Source organism: Myotis yumanensis, unplaced genomic scaffold (assembly GCF_028538775.1).
Source record: "Myotis yumanensis isolate MYYU_CA2020_CCGP unplaced genomic scaffold, mMyoYum1.0.hap1 SCAF_7, whole genome shotgun sequence".
NCBI classification, from domain to species: Eukaryota; Metazoa; Chordata; class Mammalia; order Chiroptera; family Vespertilionidae; genus Myotis; species Myotis yumanensis.
In genome coordinates this window covers 63,924,651-63,949,739 of record NW_027223758.1, presented here as the reverse complement: position 1 = coordinate 63,949,739, position 25,089 = coordinate 63,924,651, and the positions used below count along the sequence as shown (strand labels likewise).

General features: G+C 38.8%; 1 protein-coding gene and 1 pseudogene across 2 annotated transcripts; both read left to right on the top strand.

Annotated features, from left to right (window-relative positions):
* Positions 1 to 334: 334 nt before the first annotated feature.
* Positions 335 to 25,089, top strand: CEP76 (centrosomal protein 76). 2 transcript variants are annotated; one of them, XM_070421571.1, is made up of 12 exons: positions 335 to 426; positions 1,479 to 1,634; positions 3,544 to 3,625; positions 4,267 to 4,491; positions 6,113 to 6,298; positions 7,813 to 7,910; positions 8,283 to 8,411; positions 11,386 to 11,574; positions 19,001 to 19,167; positions 21,072 to 21,405; positions 22,092 to 22,309; positions 23,326 to 25,089. In XM_070421571.1, exons 1-12 carry the CDS (start codon positions 364 to 366, stop codon positions 23,462 to 23,464), a joined length of 1,986 nt encoding a protein of 661 aa, XP_070277672.1. In that variant the 5' UTR covers positions 335 to 363; the 3' UTR covers positions 23,465 to 25,089. The 2 variants fall into 2 exon arrangements, with proteins under 2 accessions (XP_070277672.1, XP_070277673.1); XM_070421572.1 differs by lacking the exons at positions 335 to 426; positions 1,479 to 1,634 and adding an exon at positions 3,006 to 3,040.
* Positions 12,021 to 12,137, top strand: LOC139014777 (small nucleolar RNA SNORA33; annotated as a pseudogene).

The following is a 25,089-nucleotide window of genomic DNA, read 5'->3' as shown; positions in this document are numbered from 1 at the left end:
TACGGCGGAGAGCGGATCCGGAGACTCTGACCAGGTGTTGGGGCGCGCTGAGGTCGTGAGATGGGAACCGTGAGGGAAGGGGAACGGCAGGTGGAGGCGATCCGGCAGAGCGGGGGACAGCCCCGACGCCTGGCCGTCCGCGGCCGTTTCAAAACAACAGTTGGGCGCCAGCACAGCGGCAGCCTCGCCTCCTGCCCGGCCCCTCGCCTGACGCGGCGTCGCGTCCCCCGGGAGCTGCGCGAGGCGAGCGGTCGCGCCCGCTCCGTGCTCAGCCCGGACTAAGGCTCCGAGGCGGGCCGGGGCGCGCCGCGTGGTTGGAGCGCCTGCAGCGGACAGAGTCGGCGGCGAGGCGCCGGCCCCAGCATGTCGCTGCCTCCGGAGAAAGCCTCTGAGCTGAAGCAGCTCATCCACCAGCAGCTGAGCAAGGTGAGGGGCTACGGGCCGCCTCTGCCCGCCGTGTGGCCCCGAGTCTGCGTCCCCCGGCCCGGCGACGGCGGCGGCGGCCCCTGTTTGCCGGCGACTCGAGCCCGGGCCGTGAGGCGCAGAGCGCGGGCTGGGCGCGGCTTCGGCGTGAAGCAGAGGACCTTTCCAGCCCCGATGGAGAGAGAGTTTTAGTAAGAGTGGGAGGCGGTAGGACGGCGATAGGGTTAGAGGGCAGGTGTGAACATGGAGCTTTATTGGAGGTCAGATCGAGTGTGTGTGGTTTTTGGAGACGGTGTACCCTCGGACGTCGGGAAAGGGAGTTACTTTCAGGGTGAAACTGGAGGTGTCGTTGGTGTTGAACCAAAGCCGCGATTCTTCAGAAAGTCCTGGGAGGGTCTGTAAGGAAAGGGTTTGTGCTGCTTCCGAGCCGAAGGGGAACGTGGTGTCTTTGAGGCGCTAGTGGGATGCCCGGAGGTGGAGTGACCAAAGCTGCCGCTGATTGTGCACGTGCGGGCCCGGCTTTGTGCGCTTTCGCAGCTGCTCCCCCTCGCGGGGCGCTCCTGGTCCGGGTTCGCGGGGGGCAGGTGAGTGAGCTGCGGGTCGCGGCCAGCAAGCGGAGGGCTGGCATTCATGCTCTGCCGCCCCCGGGTCTGCGTCCTTCTCATCAGACCATCCTTCCTCCCAGAGGATGGTTTCGGTGGAGTGTTATCTGTAGGGAAGTAGTAACAGAGGCAGTATATAGCCAGGAGGGATGGTTTCTAGAATCTGCACTAACAATGTTTATCTTAGGTGATTATTATTTTTCCTTTTGCACAGCTACTGTATTCTCATTGAATCCTGGTAACAATTTCCCGTTTACTATTAGCTGGAGAAGCCTTCCCGAATGGAGCCTCTCTTCTAACGTTATATTTTTCTTTGTCAGCGGTTTAGAAAGAAATTCACTGGGTGGCAACTGCCATTAATTTTGTTTGCCAGTATTGAAAAGAGAAATGAACTAAGTGGCAACCTTCAGCTGCTCTGTCATGTACATTGTAATGCGAGCTTTCTGTGTATAGATGGACGTGCATGGCAGAATAAGAGAAATCCTTGCTGAGACGATACGGGAAGAACTGGCTCCTGATCAACAGCAGTTATCGACAGAAGATTTGATCAAAGCTCTTAGACGTCGGGGAATCATTGACGATGTGATGAAAGAACTTAATTTTGTTACTGTGAGTAATCTTTTAGGGGGGGAACTTTGAGGGTATAAATACATGATTGGGGGCCTCTCCTTTTAGTAAAAACACTTTAAAATAAGATCATTTTTGTCTGGTAATATCCTTGTTCCAAGTATAAGTTAATGTGTCCTGGCCGGTGTGTCTCAGTTGGTTGAGCATCGCCCTATTTACCAAAAGTTTGCCAGTTCAATTCCTGGTCAGGGCACGTACCCAGATTTTGGGTTCGATCCCTGGTTGGGATGTGTATGGGAGGCAACCGATCAAGGTCTCTTTCCCTCTCCCTCTCCGTCCCTCTCTCTCTAAAATCAACAAAAATAGTTTTTTAAAAATATAAGCTAGCCCTAACCAGTTTGGCTCAGTGGATAGAGCGTCGGCCTGCAGACTGAAGGGTCCCAGGTTTGATTCCAGCCAAGGGCATGTACCTTGGTTGTGGGCACCTCCCCAGTGGGGGGTGTGCATGAGGCAGCTGATCGATGTTTCTCTCTCATTGATGTTTCTAACTCTCTATCCCTCTCCCTTCCTCTCTGTAAAAGATCAATAAAGCCAGAACTGGTTTGGCTCAGTGGATAGAGCGTCGGCCTGCGGACTCAAGGGTCCCGGGTTCGACTCTGGTCGGGGGCATGTGCCTTGGTTGCGGGCACATCCCCAGTGGGGGGCGTGCAGGAGGCAGCTGATCGATGTTTCTCTCTCATTGATGTTTCTGGCTCCCTGACCCTCTCCCTTCCTCTCTGTAAAAAATCAATAAAATATATTTTTAAAAAATCAATAAAATATGTTTTAAAAAAAGAAAAAGTATAAGCTAATGTAACAAGTAGGATTACGTATCAATGAAATTGGAGTTATATACCATATTTCTCTCTACAATGACAGAATTTTCTCCTCATTTATTCTTTAGATCTGTAACTTTAAGTATATATATTTTAGTCACATTAGTTCATCACAACCTGTTTCTTTTTCACTAATATTGTTCTATGTATACTTTTTAAGATTAGGCTCATTTTTTAAATAAGCACTGTTTTGGGACAATATTCTCTGTGAGTAAGAAGTTATCAATTTAAGAAAATAATTGTCTACATAAGAACTTTCAAATCTTTTCATATAAATAGGTCAGTAGTGGGATGATAGCCTTTCAGTGCACAAATTAGTAAGTAGGCCTTCTTTTGAAAATGAGGCAATAATGAGAAACTGTGACCTCAATACTGGGTAACATAATGTAAAAATTGGATGGACTTCATAATACACCAGGGAATAAGTATTTTAAAACAGCATCCTTTTTTGGTTTTTGAGATTTGTAAACCCATTTGTTATAAAAGTTGACCTAGTAACAGCTTTTGCTGTGTGAATGTACTTCCTTATTAGAAGCAATTCATGGAAGAATCATAAGCCAAATGGTATATGAGGTTTGGAGAAAGTTTAACCTTGTTTAAGATATCAGGGGTTTGTTTTTAGCATTCTGTGGACATTGCTTGAAGACAGTTTAATTTCTTAATAGTAGACTTTAGGAGTAACCAGTTGCAGTATCTCTTTTGAAGACTTTTCATTATTTTCCGTGGTTGGCAAACTGCGGCTCGGGAGCTACATGCGGCTCTTTAGCCCCTTGAGTGTGGCTCTTCCTAAGCCTTAGGAGTACCCTAATTAAGTTAATAACAATGTACCTACCTATATAGTTTAAGTTTAAAAAATTTGGCTCTCCAAAGAAATTTCCATCGTACTCTTGATATTTGGCTCTGTTGACTAATGAGTTTGCCGACCACTGATTATTTTAATTATGCGAGGAAAATAGGGGCCTTTTGAGGGGCTTTATCCTGTTTACTTATGTTGAGTTCTTAGTTCCATTATTGACATTTTGCTTAACTATAATTTTGTTTCCTAATTTGTTCTGATTTTCTTTCTTCCTTTCTAGGATAATGTTGATCAAGAACCCCCTCCCTCTCCAAAACAACCAGTTTGTTTTACTGATAGACAATCAACGTTGTTGAAAAAAAGTATGTGTTTTGTTTTTTGTTTTTTTAACATTTAGTTGTGGATAGTACTGAGGATATATGTGCTATAGTATTTGGTATTTGTTAGAAAACTTTTCAGTTTTTCCCCCCCAGAATTAAATATATTTTTGTGAGTAATCATCCAAAAAAACTGAGATTCTATTTTCTATGAAGTATGTCAGAAGATTTAATGTATAGCACAGTGGAAGCAAAAACACCTATTTTACATGTTTTAATGATACATTTTATAAAAATTGCATAGCCTTGCTTTTTTAATGGTAATGTAATTATTTCACAAGTACACTTTGCTGAGTTGAGATAATTGTCTGAGTTGGTTTGTGGAGGTGAAGGAATGTTGGGTAAGCCACTAACAGCAAAGGCATCCTAAACCTTGGCTCTGATTCCTCTCTAACTCGGAGAAAGTAGCCAGAATGTAAACTCAGAAAAAGGTGTCATACTATGTATCTTTTTTGCCCTGGGTGCAAATGGTCCTGGTATACAGTATATGTGTTATTTTTCTGCCCCCCATCCACCCCTCACGCTGTCTTTGGTTTTATTTCTGTCAAGTTATTATTTCCTATTGTCTTGATCACATTTCTTAAGTTATTTGGCAGTTTCCTCATATATATTGCTACACTTTGCAGCTAATATTGATCCAACACGGAGGTATCTTTACCTTCAGGTTTTGGGTGGAAAAGCTTTCTTGGAACATCTGCAAGAACCTGAGCCTTTACCAGGACAAGTTTGTTCAACCTTTACATTATGTTTGCATTTTCGAAACCAACGTTTTCGTTCTAAACCTGTTCCATGTGCCTGTGAACCAGATTTTCATGATGGCTTTTTACTTGAAGTACACAGAGAAAACTTAGGTAAGGAGCAATAATAAATTGTCTTTAGTTGAGTAAATCTTTGTGAGGTTTCCTTGCAGAACAATAATAAGATGCTGTAAGGAGAGATTTATAATGGATGACCCTCCCTCTCTAGACTTTAAAATATTTTTTTCCCTCCATTGCTCTTTTCTATATAAACTACTTCTGACTACTTTCTTGCTTTATTTTCTGGTAATTAATTTTCCCTGAAGATTATTTTTTGACTGTTTTAATGGTTGGTTGTTTAGAATGAACATTTAAATACATATTAGGTGCATGGTACTATGCTAGGCAAGTCCTAGAGATATAGTGGGGAATAAGACATGATCCTTCTCATTTATGAAAAGTGACTACGTTTATGATATTATCTAACTTTAAAAAATCAAAATTTAAACATGAATCTGTAACTCATTTTTAGAACTTTAAAATTATAATACTTGATTCCTGTAATTGTTTTACACTGTTTCTTCCTATAAGGTTATTTCGTACATTTTGTCAGTATAGAAATTTTTATAATATATTTGTAAACTTAGCAAAGTTGTAGAATTATACCTTCAGAATTTTAGATTACTAGGATGGCTAATGCAGTACTAAAATGTATTATTCTTCCCCCCCGGTGAAAAATAATGGCTTAAATTGCTAGCTCCAAGGTGTCGGGTCTTTCAGTTTTGGGTAGATAATACAGTGATTATTTCTGGAGATTAGGGATAAAGGTAGTTTTGGAATTAATGTTGACATATTTGAATTATCTTAGTAACATATAGTTTAGGAAGTACTTTTAATGAATAGACTTATCTCTTAGAGCAGTGGTCGGCAAACTCATTAGTCAACAGAGCCAAATCTCAACAGTACAACGATTGAAATTTCTTTTTTAACTTAAACTATATAGGTAGGTACATTGTTATTAACTTAATTAGGGTACTCCTAAGCTGGCCTTTGCTAAAAACGTCCTCAATCTGATTGAGGTACGTTTGCTGAGGTTGACCCCTTCCAACTCTCCCAATCCACACTCGTCTTGTATACTTGTTTCTTCTATCTCCTTTTGTTCATCCTCTCTATATGTCCAAACCATCTCAACATACCTTTCTCAATCCTCGACACTACATCTTCTTTCACTCCACAACGTTCCCTGTACGTGCACGCCCACACGTGATATTTTGTGGAAGAGCCACACTCAAGGGGCCAAAGAGCCGCATGTGGCTCGCGAGCCGCGGTTTGCCAACCACTGTCTTAGAGCAACCGTTGCAGGCCTTTCGGACTTCACAGACCACCGGTTGGCAACCGCTGCTCCAAAGGTTTCCTTGAACCAGCGGTTGCCAACCTTCCGGACCTCACGGACCACCAGTCCATGGACCACCGGTTGGTGACCGCTGTCTTAGAGATCAGAAAATACTGATATTCATTAAGTGACAACTCATCACAATTCTACCAGTCCTCTAAAAAGTTGTGAGAAATAGGACTGCAATAGACTTTTATTCCCAGTCTGTTGCATGCTTTCTGAGTCATTACCAAATTATTCTATTTGGTTTTATATAAGTTTATTAATACTTTTCAGTAAAAGTATTTCATGTTGGCTTAACTGAATATGTAATATGGTGTAATTTTTTGTTTATGTTGCTAGGTGATGGAACTAGAATGGCTGATTCAACAACAATGTTATCAATAAGTGATCCAATTCATATGGTGCTAATCAAAACAGATATATTTGGTGAGACCACTTTAGTAGCATCCTATTTTCTCGAATGGCGATCAGTTTTGGGCTCAGAAAATGGAGCAACCAATCTTACTGTGGAACTTATGGGTGTAGGTATGGTGATTAATATCATGTTACCTTTTTATAAGTCCTAGTTTGTTTGTAAGTACATTTTATATTTTGAAAATGCCTTTATAAATCAAGAGGCAAACGTAAAAAGAATTTCTTTAGAATTATAATTGGACTTCAGTGTTGTAGTCTATGGAAATGTCTTGAAGACTAGTGTGAGTGTAGAACTTCACAGTCATTCTGGCCTTGTCTTAAAGAAATTTTTTTTCCTGGGAAATGAATAAACAAATTTTGAGAGTTTTCCCCCCAAATTCATTTGATTATATATAAGGCTATAAAGAAAATTAAGATTCTACACATATGCATATACATGCATGCATACACAAAATACCTCCATTCCAGCACATCCCGGAATATAATGCGTCCCCATTAGTACCAGTGGCTTCCTGCAGCAGCTGTTCCTGTGGAATATGGAGTAGGTTTTCTTCTATCTCTTTACATGTGGAAAAGTGACACTCAGAGGTGCTAACCTGCTCAATGTCAGTATCAGTAAATAGTATTTGAGGACAGAGATGGTGCCTGTCTTATTCACCATTGTCTCCTTGGACTCTCGCATACTACTTGATATGTAATACATATTTACCAATACAGTGAAAAGCAAAAGCTACCTATGTTTTATGCATAACATAATGGAAATACTTTGGTATTGAAACTTAGTCACACAGTTAAATCTGACCATTGGACAGTATAGCTTTAGTAATTTAGATTTCGATAAGTCAGACCCTGAATGTGTTTTTACTTAAATAAAAAGTAGAGAAAAAAAGTTTTAGGTATGATGTTTATTTTTAACTGATACCCATTATTTGTTTTCTAATTCTTTAAATACAGGCATGGATTAAAAATTTGTATTCACATGTAATGTGAAAAATGGGAGGGGATAAATAGGAATTACTGTATGACAAAAAGTATAAATATTTTCTGAGAATGAGGTGTTTTTTTGTTTTGTTTTTTTTTAAATATATTTTTTATTGATTTTTTACAGAGAGGAAGGGAGAGAGATAGAGAGTTAGAAACATCGATCAGCTGCCTCCTGCACATCTCCTATTGGGGATGTGCCCGCAACCCAGGTACATGCCCTTGACCAGAATCGAACCTGGGACCTTTCAGTCCGCAGGCTGACGCTCTATCCACTGAGCCAAACCGGTTTTGGCTGAGAATGAGGTGTTAACAGCTACTTTTACTTTGGTTTTAAGTGTAAGTCTGGTTGGTATCAGACATTTAATTAATATAAAAATTAAGACTTCTGAATCCTTTAAGTCTGAAAAGTCACTTAAAAGTGATTAGGAAGCTAAGAAAATAGGTAACCTCCTTAAAATGACATGAAGACCTTGGTACCAAATAAAAACTAATTTGATTTGGTTCATTTTGATATGAATATTAAAGGTAACGTTGAATATTTATGTAAGTGGTAAAGCACAAAATTCTTAAATTATTTTGGTTGACTAAATATGCACAGCATTAAAACCTCTGAAGTTCTAAATATCTATTTACACTTTTAGGCACAGAATCAAAAGTTTCTGTGGGAATTTTAAATGTAAAACTTGAGATGTACCCACCACTCAGTCAAACATTATCTCAAGAAGTAGTGAACACACAGGTAAAAAAATTCTGAATTTCTCTTCTTTGTGTAATTGTTTTCATAATAGTATGTTTCCCTGTTGATCCTAGAAAGCACTTTCTTTTTAGAAAATTACAGTTTGTTAGTTTTAAGCAAGAGAATGACAATATGATTTAATATTTAAAAATGTCTTGGCGGAAAAAGATTACTTTGATGTTGTCTGGAGACTGATTTGTATGGGGGGAGGTGTAGAAATAGGCAAGTCATTTGAGGCTCTTACAGATGAGATGATGGTGGCTTAGATTAATTAGGGTAGTGGTAGAGATGGAGAGAAGTACATAGATCTGTTACATATTTTATAGTAATTAAGGAGAATGAATAGAAATTGAAACCTTTTTTTAAAATTTCAAGCTTGCCTTGGAACGTCAGAAAACTGCAGAGAAAGAGCGATTATTTCTTGTATATGCTAAGCAGTGGTGGAGAGAATATTTGCAAATTCGACCCTCACACAACTCACGGCTGGTTAAGATTTTTGCTCAGGTTTGTAAATTATATTAGAAAAACTCCACAGCTGTATTTGATATTAACTGTATTTTTAAAATACATTTTATTTAACTTGAATTTATAAAATGTATTTATTACAGAAAAATGAAAATTTATTTGTAAAATACAATGCTACTTTTGTAATATTCTCTTTCACTGAATGATATAATACAATCTTTTATTTTGCTTTTCATTTTTGTTTCTTAAACCCTTTTTGAATATATATTATTTAAAGTAGATGAAAACCCTTTTGTCTGAGTGTATCTTTGATTGGTACTTAGTACTAAGTAACTACTAGGACATTTTCTAACTTATATGTAAATTCAGCTTTTGTGTGCAGAACTGGGGCTCCACATATATATTTTTTCTGGTTAGGGTGTTTTTTTAAAAAGACAAACATATATTACATGTAATAATTCTATATAACCAAGATCCCTAAGCCAATGACCAAATAATATTTAGTTCCAGCATTTCAACTATATATCTCTGCTTCTATTTTTCTTGTATCCTAAGCCCATTTTCTATCTTTAACAAACATACAATATATAATTAAATCCATATCTTTTTGTAACTTAAGGACTACTTAAATACTTTATGTATATTCAGGCTTATGTAGATATATTTTTATGTGAATATAATGTTGTAGTGGATTATATTTCTCAGATCCTGTGCATTTGTCTAGCTTTACCCTACATTCCCTAGATTTTTAGGACAGGCTAAAAGTGTTTCAATTTCTAGATGAGGAGCTTGGGAATGTGGGAGACCGTAGTTGACTAGTGCTGGAAATGAAGGAAATGGCTTCTGACTTTACAATAACATTATCTATACTTTGAATGACTAGTCAGGCAAGGTAGCAGTGATGTCAGATCAAGGGCAAAGAGAAACCAGTCAAAATATAACTGGTTCCTGCCCTAGCTGATTTGCTCAGTGGTTACAGCACCAGCCACAAACTGAAGGGTCGCAGGTTCAGTTCTGGTCAAGGGCACATACCTTCATTGCTGGCTCTATTCCCGATCCCTGGCCACTGGCCCCAGTTGGGACATGTGCAGGAGGCAACCAGTCGATGTGTCTCTCTCACATCAATGTTTCTCTGTCTCCTCCCCCACCTCTCCTTCCACTCTCTCTAAAAAATCAATGGGAGAAATATCCTCTGGTGAGAATTAACAACAACAACACATATATATACATATATATATTGTTCCTGCTGTCTATTTAGTCTGAGGTTGCCATAGGGAATCTGACCAGTTTGGGGTGGTTGGTGGGGGAAGGGGAGGAGGTAGGTCCGAGAAATTGCAAATGAAAGAGGAGGAAGGAAAAGAATGGAATATGCAGTTAAGGGAATCAAAGAACTGAGATTGTCTTTTAGGAAATATTACTTAAGGTTCCTGTCTCAGAATTCATTGTAAGAAGATTTGAACCATGTATGGTCATTTAGTCTCATGGTAACCATACGAGATTGTCAAGTAGCCAGGCATTGCTACTTTTTGCAAACGGTGTGAAGGATAGAGAAGTGAAGATTTTTTTCTAAGTTCAAACATCAGCTCAGTCATGACAAACTATTAAATTGCAGTTTCAACTATTGCTCATTAGTTTGTGCCATTTCTTTCCATATAGAGTAAATAACATTTTTATCTTTCTTAGGTTCCTTTTCCAATAGTGTTTCTTGATGCTTCTTCCTATGTTTGGCTAGATACAAAATTAAGGTACAGCAACAGTTATTTAAGGCATCAATCTAATTATAAAAACTATAGTTTTAAATATAGATATTATTATACATGGCCTTCAAATGAATTTCCAGGGATTCCATGCACAAGAGGAAATAGTATACAACAGCACTATCCAGTAGAGCTTTCTGCATTGATAGAAATGTGCTGTCCAGTGTGGTAACCCTTAGCTATATGTAGCTGTTGAGCACACAAAATATGATTAACACAGTTAAAGAACTGATTTTTAAAATTTTATTAACAATTAAATAGCCACATATGGTTAGTGGCATTCTATTGAACAGTACAGGTTTAGAGGTTGAAATACTGAAATTTTCTAGATATTTAAATAGTTTATGGGGATATAGTAATATAGGTAATATTAGCGACATTGCTATAATGAAACAAGTAATGGTATATCTTATATTTCAAGGTGCTACTATTGATAACTTGTTTAGGGCAAATGCATCCTTTTTTTTTTTTTACATTTTCATTTCTTTCTTGCCTATTAGTGGAATTGTAAGAATAGAACAAACCTGCCCACACAAGCACTAAACTAATTACCTTTATACAAACAAACATCTTTAGAATATCCAGGGTTATCATATTTAATAATCCATTGTTCTTTTCCTTTCTCACTAGCTGGTTTTGCTATAGTATAATAGTAATTCACTTAATGATAGCTTTTACATTTCCTGTACAAAAAATTTTTTAAATGCCCTCAGGTTCATCCGTATTGCAAATGGCAGGGTCTCTTCCTTTTTTTTTTTTTTATGGCTGAATGTTACTCCATTTTATATGTATACCACATTTTCTTTATCCATTCATTTGTTGAAGGACATTCTGGTTGTTTCCATATCCTGGCTATTGTGAATAATGCCGCAGTGAACAAGGTGTGCAATCTTTGAGATACTGATTTCAATTACTTTGGATATATATCCAGGAGTGGGATTGCTGGATCATATGATAGTTTATGTTCTTACTGTCAAAGGCTTTGGCGTTAGCTCAATGTTTGGATCCCGTCCCTGTTGCATAATGGCTGTAGCTTCAGTTTCTTCATCTATGAAATGAAAATAATAAAGATGTTATGAGGATTAAAAGAGAAATTGTATTCATAGCACTCAGCAATCTAGTGCTAGGTACAAGGTAAGCAATAAATAATAATCCAGAATTATTTTATTCTACATTAATGTACTCTGAGAACAGGTGTTAAAATTGAAAATGATTAATCAGTCATTACAGATAATGTTTTCCCTCTCTTTCTCCAGGACGAAAATGGGATAAATAGACCAGTCTGTTCCTATGTTAAACCACTTCGAGCTGGGCGGCTTCTGGATACCCCAAGGCAAGCAGCAAGATTTGTTAATGTCCTTGGTTATGAAAGAGCCCCTGTTATTGGAGGAGGAGGTAAACAGGAACAGTGGTGCACTCTGCTGGCCTTTCTCTGTAGAAACAAGGTATCCTACACACATTATAGAATTAAAAAGCAGTATGTCATAATTGTGAATTTATGGTACATTTGTAAAATAACATAGAAAAATGTACATAGTATCAACTTGAGTAAGACAATCTTTTCACCATTTTTCTTAACACTTAAATGTCAATACATAAAGGAAAAAACTTAGCATCTTTATTTTCTCATGTAGCTTATTATTTAATGTACTGTGATTTCTGTGAGGTAAGGATCTATAAGTACTATTATGTCAGAAACCAAGATATAGAGGTAAATAAAACTGTATTAGAGCAGCAGGAGTATTACTATGGTCTTCTAGTATTATTCATGTATTAAAATTTGTTTAGATGATGTGTTTTTGAAAGAAAGAAAATGGCAGTACAAAATGAATATGGAAAAAATTACTGGATTTATTGGTGTTTTGATTAGATCAAATACAAGTATATATTTAAGAATTTATATAAATTTATTGATCTTAAACTTAAATGAATTGATTTCAGTAAACTAGCCATGTTACAAGCCTTAAAGACATTGCAGTCATTAAGGTCCCTGAAAATGGCTATAAGAAGTTTTAATAAAATAATTTCCATTAAAAACAAACAAGTCAGTCTTAAGCATTCCAGTTCTGTTGAAACAGAACAGAAAAGAACTGTATTGTTGTTTTGAAACAATTTTGTTTAGTCTTAAAGTTGTGTAAATACTATAGGTATTCATAAGGCAAGTTTATGCAATGGAAGAAACTGTTTATATTAGAAATTGATTTGTCAGAATGATTTTGTCTTGGACAACTGAAAACAGTTAAACGTTACTTATCAAAATTGTTTTTTTTTTTAATTTTTTTTAAATCTTTTTTTTTTTTGTTTTTTTTGTTTTTTTAATTAAATCTTTATTGTTCAGATTATTACATTTGTTCCTCTTTTTTCCCCCCATAACTCCCCTCCTTCCAGCTCCCACCCCACCCTCCCCCCTCATTCCCCACCCACTGTGTTCATCCATAGGTGCATGATTTTTGTCCAGTCACTTCCCGCATCTCCCACACCCCTTTTTCCCCCAAGAATAGTCAGTCTATTCCCTTTCTATGTCCCTGATTCTATTATAATCACCAGTTCATTCTGTACATAAGGTTATTTATTCACTTGATTCTTAGATTCATTTGTTGATAGATGCATGTTTGTTGTTCATAATTTGTATCTTTACCTTTTTCTTCTTCTTCCTCTTCTTAAAGGATACCTTTCAGCATTTCATATAATACTGGTTTGGCGGTGATGAACTCCTTTAGCTTTTCCTTATCTGTGAAGCTCTTTATCTGACTTTCAATTCTGAATGATAGCTTTGCTGGATAAAGTAATCTTGGTTGTAGGTTCTTGGTATTCAGCACTTTGAATATTTCTTGCCATTCCCTTCTGGCCTGCAAAGTTTCTGTTGAGAAATCAGCTGACAGTCGTATGGTAATTAAGCCTCTTTCTCTTGCTGCTTTTAAGATTTTCTCTTTGTCTTTTGCTCTTGGCATTTTAATGATGATGTGTCTTGGTGTGGTCCTCTTTGGATTCCTTTTGTTTGGGGTTCTCTGCGCTTCTTGGACCTGTAAGTCCATTTCTTTCTCCAGGTGGGGGAAGTTTTCTGCCATTATTTCTTGAAATAGGTTTTCAATATCTTGCTGTCTCTCATCTTCTGGCACTCCAATGACTCTGATATTAGTCCGCTTAAAGCTGTCCCAGAGGCTCCTTACGCTATCTTCACACTTTCGGATTCTTTTTTCATTTTGCTTTTCCAATTGGGTGTTTTTTGTCGAATCTTTGGTTTGATTATTGTACTCCTCTGGTCTGCTATTGGGTATAATATTCTTTATTTCAGTCCGTGTATGCTTACTTTCTAATTTCTTTATCGTAGCATTGAGGGTCTCATTAGTTTTCGTGAGGCTCTGCACAAATTTATGGCAAGCCCTCAAAATTGCGATTCTTAGCTCCATATCCTCCATTTCTGTCATGTTTCTTTGTCTCCGCATCTTTTATGCTTTCTTGGTGCACCCCCTTGTGGTCTCTGTGCGCAGTCTTGTTCTAGCCAAGCCTTAATTGTTGTAGTTAACACTAGAGGGATTTGACCCCCAGGCCGGCTGGCTATAGGAATCAGCTATACGGAAAACGTCTGCCTTCTGGGGAGGCGCTAATCCAGCCTTTGCCTGAGGCGATCGGCAAATGGCTGTGCGCAGGGTTTGGGCGGGGCGGGATCAACAGGGCGGGCGGAGGGAGCAGTTATGGCCACGCTCAGTCCCGTTCCCAGAGGCTCTGCTTCTCAGAATCCCGGCAGCCGCTGCAAACCTCGGAGAGAAAGCTGCCCTCAGGTTCCAACTGATGCCGGATAATCCCGCTTCTCCCGTTTGAGTCTGGGTCCCTAGAGACTCGCCCGGATCTGGAGCCCAGAGTCTGAGACTCACTCCCGACAGAAAACGACAACCGAGCCCTCAGCCACCAGCCCGCTTTGCGCGCGCACCTCGGTACCTTTGTATTTTCCACACTGCGCCGCCTCTGAGCCTCGATTTGCTGTTCTCTTTCCTTCTAGTTGTAGAGTCTCTCTTCAGCCAGCCTTCCTGTGGTTCTGGGTGATGTCCGTTCAGTCTTTTAGTTGTATTTTTGAAATGGTTGTTTGCGGCAGCGGTCTCCGGTGTTTACCTACGCCGCCATCTTGGTCTCCTCCCCAATTTTTTTTTTTTTTTTAAATCTTTATTGTTCAGATTATTACATTTGTTCCTCTTTTTTCCCCCCATAACTCCCCTCCTTCCAGCTCCCACCCCACCCTCCACCCTCACTCCCCACCCGCTGAGTTCATCCATAGGTGCATGATTTTTGTCCAGTCACTTCCCGCATCTCCCACACCCCTTTTCCCCTAAGAATAGTCAGTCCATTCCCTTTCTATGTCCCTGATTCATTATAATCACCAGTTCATTCTGTACATCAGATTATTTATTCACTTGATTCTTAGATTCATTTGTTGATAGATGCATATTTGTTGTTCCTAATTTGTATCTTTACCTTTTTCTTCTTCTTCCTCTTCTTAAAGGATACCTTTCAGCATTTCATATAATACTGGTTTGGCGGTGATGAACTCCTTTAGTTTTTCCTTATCTGTGAAGCTCTTTATCTGACCTTCAATTCTGAATGATAGCTTTGCTGGATAAAGTAATCTTGGTTGTAGGTTCTTGGTATTCAGCACTTTGAAAATTTCTTGCCATTCCCTTCTGGCCTGCAAAGTTTCTGTTGAGAAATCAGCTGACAGTCGTATGGGTATTCCCTTGTAGGTAATTGAGCCTCTTTCTCTTGCTGCTTTTAAGATTTTCTCTTTGTCTTTTGCTCTTGGCATTTTAATGATGATGTGTCTTGGTGTGGTCCTCTTTGGATTCCTTTTGTTTGGGGTTCTCTGCGCTTCTTGGACCTGTAAGTCCATTTCTTTCTCCAGGTGGGGGAAGTTTTCTGCCATTATTTCTTGAAATAGGTTTTCAATATCTTGCTGTCTCTCATCTTCTGGCACTCCAATAATTCTGATATTAGACCGCTTAAAGCTGTCCCAGAGGCTCCTTACACTATCTTCACACTTTCGGATTCTTTTTTCATTTTGCTTTTCCAATTGGGTGTTTTTTGTCGAATCTTTGGTTTGATTCTTGTGCTCCTCTGGTCTGCTATTGGGTATAATATTCTTTATTTCAGTCCGTGTATGCTTACTTTCTAATTTCTTTATCGTAGCATCGAGGGTCTCATTAGTTTTCGTGAGGCTCTGCACAAATTTATGGCAAGCCCTCAAAATTGCGATTCTTAGCTCCATATCTTCCATTTCTGTCATGTTTTTTTGTCTCCGCATCTTATATGCTTTCTTGGTGCCCCCCCTTGTGGTCTCTGTGCGCAGTCTTGTTCTAGCCAAGCCTTAATTGTTGTAGTTAACACTAGAGGGATTTGACCACCAGGCTGACTGGCTGTAGGAATCAGCTGTGGAAAACGTCTGTCTTCTGGGGAGGCGTTATTCCAGCCTTTGCCTGAGGCGGTCGGCAAATGGTTGTGCGCAGGGCCTGGGCGGGGCGGGCTCAACAGGGCGGGGGGAGGGAGCAGCTATGGCCGCTCTCAGTCCGTCCCCAGGGGCTCTGCCTCTCTGTCCCAACAACCGCTGCAAACCTCGGAGGGGCCGTAGCCAGACAGTCCCGCTTCTCCCGTTTGAGTCTGGGTCCCTAGAGACTCGCCCGGATCTGTAGCCCAGAGTCTGAGACTCACTCCTGATTGAAAATGACAATCGCGCCCTCAGCCGCCAGCCCGCTTTGCGCGCGTACCCTCACCACCGCACCGCCGTACCTTTAAATTTTCCACACTGCGCCTCCGCTGAGCGTCGGAATGCTGTTGTTTTTGCTTCTAGTTGAAGAGACTCTCCTCAGCCAGCCTTCCCGTGGTTCTGGTTGATGTCCGCTCCAACTTTTAGTTGTATTTTTGAAGTGGTTGTCCACGGCGGCAGTCTCCGGTGTTTACCTATGCCGCCATCTTCCCGGTCTCCAAATTGTTTTGATTTATTCTCAATCTATAGTTCCCAAAAGTTGTGTGTATAGATTAAAACATTTTTATTTCAAACATAGTAGGAATGGTACATATTTAAAATTATTACCTATACTAATAAAAGCCTATGTGGTCGTCATGCCCTCACGCCGTAACAATCCATCACCAGGAGGCTGCGTGTGCAGCGGGTGGGCGGGGACTTGACGCTGCGTGCGAGGTGCGCAGGCAGGTCCTGGTGGCTCCGTGTGGAGCCACGGAAGCGGGTCCTGGCGGCTCTGCGCAGAGCCGTGGAGATGGGACCCCCAGCTCCGGCCTACCTCCTTGGGGCAATCCATCCAGGATCCCTGGATGGGTGGGCGGGGCCTACCTCTTAGGGGAGATTGATTGCGGGGCTCCCGCCCTATGAGGGCACAGGCCACCCCCCCCCCCCCAATGCATCAATTTTGTGCACCGGGCCTCTAGTGTAAATAATATTTTTGTAAAGCAAATAATCACCCATTTGATTCACTGTTTTTTTTTTAATGTTTTTTTAAAAATATATTTTTATTGATTTTTTACAGAGAGGAAGGGAGAGGGATAGAGAGTTAGAAATATCAATGAGAGAGAAATATCGATTAGCTGCCTCCTGCACACCCCCTACTGGGGATGTGCCCGCAACCAAGGTACATGCCCTTGACCTGAATCGAACCTGGGACCCTTGAGTCTGCAGGCCAATGCTCTATCTACTGAGCCAAACCGGTTAGGGCTGATTCACTGTTTTTTTTTGTTGTTGTTTAAGTTTGTTTAAAGAGAAAGCACATCTTTAATTAGAAATTTGAAAATTACGTAAAATATTTTTCTGGCACAGATTTACAACAGTGAAAGTGAAATTTCATCCATAATCCTATTGCCAACATGTCTTTTTATGCTTTTCTCTTGTTATACATCATTTTTTTCTAAACCTCTCCTGTTAGGTATCATTTTTTTCCATAATTAAGATATAAGTAAAATATTGTGTCCTGCTTTATAATTTAGCATTGTGCTATGAACTCTGTGTTGCTAGTCTTTATGATCTCTATCTTTTTATGGCTGTATGAAATTTTCTTAAGTTGATATATAAAATCTGCTTAACTATTTCCCCATTGTAGGAACTGTTTCTTTTGGCTGCGTTAGGTTTGCTTCCATATTTTGATATCATAGAGAATGATATTTTGCATTGAACATCGTTGGTTGTATTGTTGGGGTTTTTGAAAAAAAATTTAGTATAAAATCTCAATGTAGAAATTACTGAGTTTCCAAGGTTGTATATTATGTTTTTCTAAAGTCAATTTAATGATTATAAAATGATGTTTGTTTTATTGCAATTAGGTAAAAAGCAACAGTGGAGAACCACTACTGCAAAATTTTGAGGATGAAGATATATCATCCATTCTAATACTGAACTCAATAGTTATTTTTACCTTTGCATATTACCTGTATTTCTGTGTTTAAACACATATCTTCATGTAATTGTAGTCTTACTGTTTAATATTTTAATAATGTATTTCATAAAAGCTATCAGATATTTTTAATTTTTTGTAGTTTTTATAATTTTTTAAAATTGTGAAAGTAATATAACATTACCAAAGAGAATTTAGAAAGTAAAAGGAAAGCCCTAACTGGTTTGGCTCAGTGGATAGAGCGTCGGCCTGCGGACTGAGGGGTCCCGGGTTTGATTCCGGTCAAGGGCATGTAGCTTGGTTGCGGGCACACTTCCCAGTGGGAGATGTGCAGGAGGCAGCTGATCGATGTTTCTCTCTCATTGATGTTTCTAACTCTCTATCCCTCTCCCTTCCTCTCTGTAAAAAATCAATAAAATATATTTAAAAAAAAAAAAAAAGAAAGTAAAAGGGAAGCCCTGGCTGGAACTCAGTTGATTAGTGTGTCATGCCGATATTCCAAGGTTGCAGGTTCGATTCCTGAGCAAAGCACATGTAAAAATCAGCCAATGGCCCTAGCTGGTCTGGTGACCCGCAGACTGAAGGGTCCTGGGTTCAATTCCGGGTTGCAGGCTGAATCCCCAGCCCTGGTCAGAGCGCATGCTGGAGGCAACCAATCGATGTGTCTCTCTCACGTCGGTGTTTTTTTCTTTCTGTCTCTCCCCCATCCCTTCCACTCTCTCTAAAAGTCAATGGAAAACTATCCTTGGATGAGCATTAACAACGACAAAAAAGAATCAACCAATGAATGCATATAAGTAAATGGAAGAGCAAATCAGTGTTTCTTTCTTGCTCCCCCTCCCCTTCCTTTCTTTTTCTAAAAATCAATTAAAAAATAATTGCTGCCTGAGCAAATAAGTGCATTGGACATTGTATCAGTCATGTACTAAAAGTTGTATTTTAATTAGATTTCAAAGTAAACATTAAAAAAAACACTGGGGGAAATTATATATAATCACCTTAAATATAGTTGGCATTATGTTGTATACTACCCAGTCATTTTCCTATGTATTTCCTTAAAATAATCATGTATAGATGCTATAACTCATTGTTTTCAGTTTGTGTGTTTTCCCATTTGCATTTTCTGCTCTATGATTTGTCAGCTTGTCTGTTCATGTTCATTAGCTATTCATTTTAAAAATCTTACTGTTTTTCTTTTATATTGTATGAGTTCTTTATAAACTTTTGAATCTGAATGTTCCCTCTTAAAGTATACATATTATAACTATTAGATTTCTGAGCTCTGACTTTGTAAAATAATTTAGGCTCTTCTAAATTTTCTATTTTATTTTTCCACTCTTATTATTTCAGCCTAACACTATTAGCTAATGATTAAAAGGAAAAAAATTAATATGTTTTATTGTCATTTTGTATTTATATATTTAATGAGGAGACAATATGAAGGAACAGATACTTAATTTTTTAATTAATTGTATTTTTATAGGGTGACTGTGAAGATCATGCTAACCTTCTGTGCAGCCTTCTTCTTGGATATGGATTAGAAGCGTTTGTCTGTGTTGGGACTAAGGCAAAAGGAGTACCTCATGCTTGGGTTATGACTTGTGGAACTGATGGAACCATCACTTTTTGGGAGAGTTTAACAGGACACAGGTTAGCCAACTAAGTTTACAAAGATATGAAAATGAAGATGCAAATATTTTATATTATAGGTTGTTTAGATTGATGATATCAAAGGTACTTGTTGATAATTTTAGTTATTAAAGCCTTTTCAATGACTAAAACTACTTCAATTAAAATAACGATGTAATTAAACTCTTAAGAAAATTTGTACACCTAAAATATTCTTTACTCACATAATATTGGTAAAAATATACATTATATTTACTTTAAATTTTATATAATTGGTATATGTTTTTCTGATGATCATCTCTAAGCCTGAAAATAAACTCAAGTTGAAATCATGATTTCTTTTTAAAATTTGATGTGGTCACCAAGTCTGTGTTAATAAACTCATTGGACATTTTTTCAGGCTTTTCCCCCCCAATTTACTTATTGATTTGAGAGAGAGAGGAAGGGGGAGGGAGAGAGGAACATCGATTTGTTGTTCCATTTACTTAGGCATTCCTTGGTTGATTCTTGTATGTGCTCTGATGGGACATTAAACCTGCAACCTTGACATATAGGGACTGGAGGCTCAGTGCACGAAATTCATGCACTGGTAGGGTCCCTAGCAGCTGCCAGCTGCTGGCTGCCACTGATGGCCAGGGCCTCCCTCCCTTCCCCCGGCCACCTACCAGTGCGGGGGGTCCTCCCTCCCTTCCCCTGGCAACCTGCCAGCGCCAAGGGCCTCCCTCCCTTCCCCTGGCCGCCTGCCAGCACCAGGGCCTCTCTCCCTTCCCCCGGGCACCTACCAGTGCCAGGGCCTCCCTCCCTTCCTCCATCCAGCCCGCCCCCTGGTTGAACTCCTGGAAGAACTGTCGAGGGGACAATGCATACTATGCTTTTATTATATAGGACTAGAGGCCCGGTGCACAAAATCATTCACTTGGGGGGGGAGTCCCTCAGCCTGGCCTGCGCCCTCTTGCAGTCCGGGAACCCCGCGATCGATTGTCCCACAGAGGGAGGCCCTGCCCACCTGTCACAGCAGTGCTGGCCGGAGGCCTGGGCCTCCCTCTGTGGGGTGATTGATCGCAGAGCCTCCCCGCCACCCCCCCTGGGACCAATCACCCCACAGAGGGAGGACCCGCCCACCCGCCGTAGTGCCACCAGATGGGTAGCCTGGGCCTCCCTCTGCAGGGCAATTGTGGAGTGATTGTGGGGCCCCCTGACCAATCACATTGCACCCTGGTGCCAGTGCGTGTCATAGTGTGGTCATCCGGATGGTTGTTTTGCTGTTCAGTCGATTTGCATATTACGCTTTTATTATTATAGATGATGCATATTGGTATGTGGCATATTGGGATAAAGCCACAGCCCTGAGCCCTCTTCTCATATTTTTGGGTTCTTTTTCTTTCTAGTTGGTAATCATTTTTATTAATCATACCTCATAATATATAGCCAAATTATTTTAATTGTGTTATCTGAGATAAATGTTTTTTATTTTAACAATATGCATAGAATATATTTTCATGTTAAAGGAGTAAAGTTGGTTTCTATAGCATAAGTTATGCTATATAATTAATATAGAGCAGTGGTTCTCAACCTTCTGGCCCTTTAAATACAGTTCGTCATGTTGAGATCCAACCATAAAATTATTTTTGTTGCTACTTCATAACTGTAATGTTGCTACTGTTATGAACCATAATGTAAATATCTGATATGCAGGATGGTCTTAGGTGACCCCTGTGAAAGGGTTGTTCGACTGCCAAAGGGGTTGCGACCCACAGGTTGAGAACCACTGATATAGAGTAATCAAATTATAGAAAGATAAGAACGAAAAATGAGTATTAAAACTCTAGTCCTGGGAAATAGTTAGGCCTTTAAGTGTCCTCAATAAAATGCTGCCTTCCTAATTTAAGTTCTTATTATATAAAATTATGATTTGCCTTTTTTAGGTACATCCATAAATCTAACAATCCTGATGAACCTCCAGTTGCTGAACAGCCCAAACCATTGTACCCATATCGAACAATTGGTTGTGTTTTCAACCATCAGATGTTTCTGGGAAATTGTCAGCCCTCTGACTCTGTAGAAATCTGTGTATTTGATTTGAATGATGAATCTAAATGGAAACCCATGAGTGAAGAAGCAATTAAATCTGTGTGTGCTCCAGGAGCTACAACATCCCTTCCTCCCTTTCCACCTCTTTGTGCATCCACGATTGATGCTTCAGTAACAAGTAATGAAATAGAAATGCAGCTAAGGTTACTAGTGTCAGAACACAGGAAGGTAATTAACACTGAAATTTGTAGTTTCATGGTTTTTTCATTTGTTTATGGCTAAACAATTTTTGGGTGTGTGTATGATAGTGCCAGTCACTATTCTAGCCCTGAACAAGGCAAATACTGTCCCTACCTTTAAAAGCTTATAGTTTTGAAAGTCATGAGATAAAGCTCTGAGACTCAGAAATTTCTAAATTCACCATTATTTCTAGAATTTATTACCTCCTTCTAGAAATAAAGAGTAAATGCTCAGTAAATATTTGAGTTTACTTATATATGCAATTAGTTTGTTGGTTTTTCTCCCCTCCTATAGTAGAGTTTATGGTAGGAGCAATCAAATTAAACAGATTCAATCTTACTAAATTATGAAGTTAAATAAAATGTGATATCACAATTTATTGTCACTGTCTTCCATAGCAGGACTATTCCATATGATCTTTTCTAGTGGATAGTAAAGAAGTATAGAATTTGGAGCCCGTATTAACATCATTATATTGAATGTTTTTGTTTTTTTCAAGAATTAAAGTCTGATACCAATAGTTTATTTTTCATTTATGTATTTTTATAATAATGGGAAGTTTTAAAAATGGACAGGTTTAAAAAATCTTGGTATATATTAGAGTAATCAACAATTTTTTTATAATTGGGTGTTAAAATATTGTGTTTTACTTTTTCTCTTTTTGATTGCTATAGGATCTTGGCCTCACTACTGTTTGGGAGGACCAGCTTTCTTATCTCTTATCACCAGCTTTGGCTTCTTATGAATTTGAGCGAACAACAAGTATATCTGCAGGCAATGAAGAATTTCAAGATGCCATAAGGAGGGCTGTACCTGATGGTCACACTTTTAAAGGGTTCCCAATACATTTTGTGTATAGAAATGCAAGGCGTGCATTTGCCACATGTCTTCGGTAAGGTGGAATTTATGAATTCATAAATGTTTTGAGGTAGGGCTTTAAGAAATCAGTTAGTCTGATAGTTTATTTAGAAACTAGAGGCCTGGTGCATGAAATTCGTGCACTTGGGGGGTCCCTCAGCCTGGCCTGTGCCCTCTCGCAGTCCAGGAGCCCTTGGGATGTCTGACTGACAGCTTAGGCCTGAGCCCTGCGCATAGCGGGCCTAAGCTGGCAGTCGGACATCCTTAGCACTGCCAAGGAGGCAGGAGAGGCTCCTGCCACCACCGCTGCGCTTGTCAGCCGTGAGCCTGCCTTCTAGCTGAGCGGCACTCCCCCTGTGGGAGCGCACTGATCACCAGGGGGCAGCTCCTGCGTTGAGCGTCTGCTCCCTGGTGGTCAGTGCGCGTCATAGCGACTAGTTGTTCCACTGTTCGGTCAATTTGCATATTAGCTTTTCATTATATAGGATAACTTCAGATTCACATGGGGAACTTCTATAAATAAAACTTACCTTCTTTGCCACAGATTGTGATTCATTAAGCCTGAAATGTAGCTTTTGATAGTTTGGGATAATTTTCCCAGTGATTTTGGTGCAATCTTTGTTGAGGATCTCTGATCTTGACTAGTATAATTTTTTAAATGTATAGATTATGAGGAAATAGTCTATAATTTGATTAAAATTACAGAGCCCAGCCCGGCTGGCGTGGCTCAGTGGTTGAACTTCGCCCTATGAACCAGGAGGTCACGGTTCAATTCCTGGTCAGGGCATATGCCTGGGTTGTGGGCTTGATTCCCAGTGGGGGACATGCAGGAGGCAGCCAATCAATGATTCTCTCTTATCGTTGATGTTTCTCTCTCCCTCTCCCTTCCTCTCTCTGAAATTAATAATAAAAAAATAATTAAAATAAAATTACAGAGCCCTTGATAGTAAAGACAGGATTTTAAAATATTTAAAATGGTGACTTACTTAGAAATAAGAAAGTAAAGCCTATGTTTACTTCCTAAGTGAGTAAATTTTCTTCCTTCTGTAGGTCTCCTTTCTGTGAAGAAATAATCTGTTGTCGTGGAGACCAGGTGCGGCTGGCAGTTCGTGTCCGAGTGTTTACTTACCCCGAATCTGCATGTGCTGTTTGGATCATGTTTGCTTGTAAATATCGCTCGGTATTATAGGACTAACATTTGTATAAGAACATACCTGTATTTTATTGGATTTTTACACATTGTATATTACTGCCTGTTTAGAAGTTATTTTAAAAATCACAATCTGGCTTGGGTGTCATATTTCAGTTTTGTATATACTTGTAGTGTTTGAAAAAAAAACGTGTGTATTTAAAAATTAAGGATGAAAAACTTGTATAAATTTGAGTGGAATTTAGTATAAATTAAGTGCATATTCTATTTTAATAAATACTGTTTTATTTATAGGTATCAGTAGTTTAAATATGAATATAAAATTAACTCAGTTTTTTTACATTAATAAGTAATCAGAAAGATGTCTGAGAGTTTAAACCATAGTAAAATCAATATGATCATTATTTTTCTTAGATTGATGGTATTATTTGATATAAATTAGGAGAAATTAACCTCACAACAGATTTATTTATTACATAGGTTAAAAGACATTTTGATGAATTATCACTTTTATGGTTTACCCATGACCATAGGGATATTTGTGACTTTCCAGAGATTTATGGGAAGACTTGATGCAAGAGTAGGAAAAAACTAGTAACGGAAAAGCACAAATATTAACAAAACAGACCTCATATGAAAGTACATGAATAATTTGTAAGTATTAGTTTTATTCATTATAAAAATGAACTAGGTATTTTAGAAAAAATTCATTATATCTTTTTGTTGTGATCCTGACAAATTGTTTTCTGTAGTTAATATTGGCATTCTGTTGCTGATTTTCTGTAGTCAAAGGATTCATCAGTAGCCTTTTCATGGATTCCATCTTCTGAAAACACAGTTTTTTTAATTTCATAATGATAAAAACATCAGTGTATATGTGACTAATCTAAATCAGAGAATCATTGTGTGAGGCTACTTAAAAACAAGCATATAAGAATGACTCCATGATGTTGGTTTTAAAACTGAGCAAGTTTTAAAAGTGGGCATTAAAAAAACTATAGCAGTCTGACTTTTTTTGTAAGAAGCTGCAAATGTAAGTGATAGATTTGACTGTCCTTCAGCATCTCTGTGCGCAGATTTTACCTTTGTCCTTAGGAACGGTATACCAGTTGGCTCTGCAAGTTACTGTTTTCATTAGTTTAATTTACCATTGTGAATACAATTTAATGTTTTTTTACAAATTAACTAAAGATATCTTAAAATTTACTTTTTGTTTCATTTTATTTGCATAGGATAAATATTTATTGCTTAACTTGTTTTAAAAGTATGAGAATATTCCTCTTCTGTCAATTTTCATTGAAAACAATAATTCGATGTTTCTTGTGAGACATGACTTGAGAAAATTAGCAAAATAAGGATTAAGACTTTTTTATGCTGTTGCCAAAATTACTCATAAAGTTATCAATAGAGAAAATTGCTTGTTAGGGCTAGGAATTTTCAACTTTGGGAACAAACTATTTATGAGGCATGTACTATGAGGCAGACTATATTAAAATCAAGGCTATATTATCATTGAGACTGGGCTTCATTTATTTATAAGAGCTCCTTTGATATAAATGCCAAAATAAATTTCCTTTTTATGCACTTTAATAGTCAGGCATGAATTAACATTTTTCTCTGAAAATGGTTTATTTCAAAAGATTACGTTTTTTTTTTTAATTAAA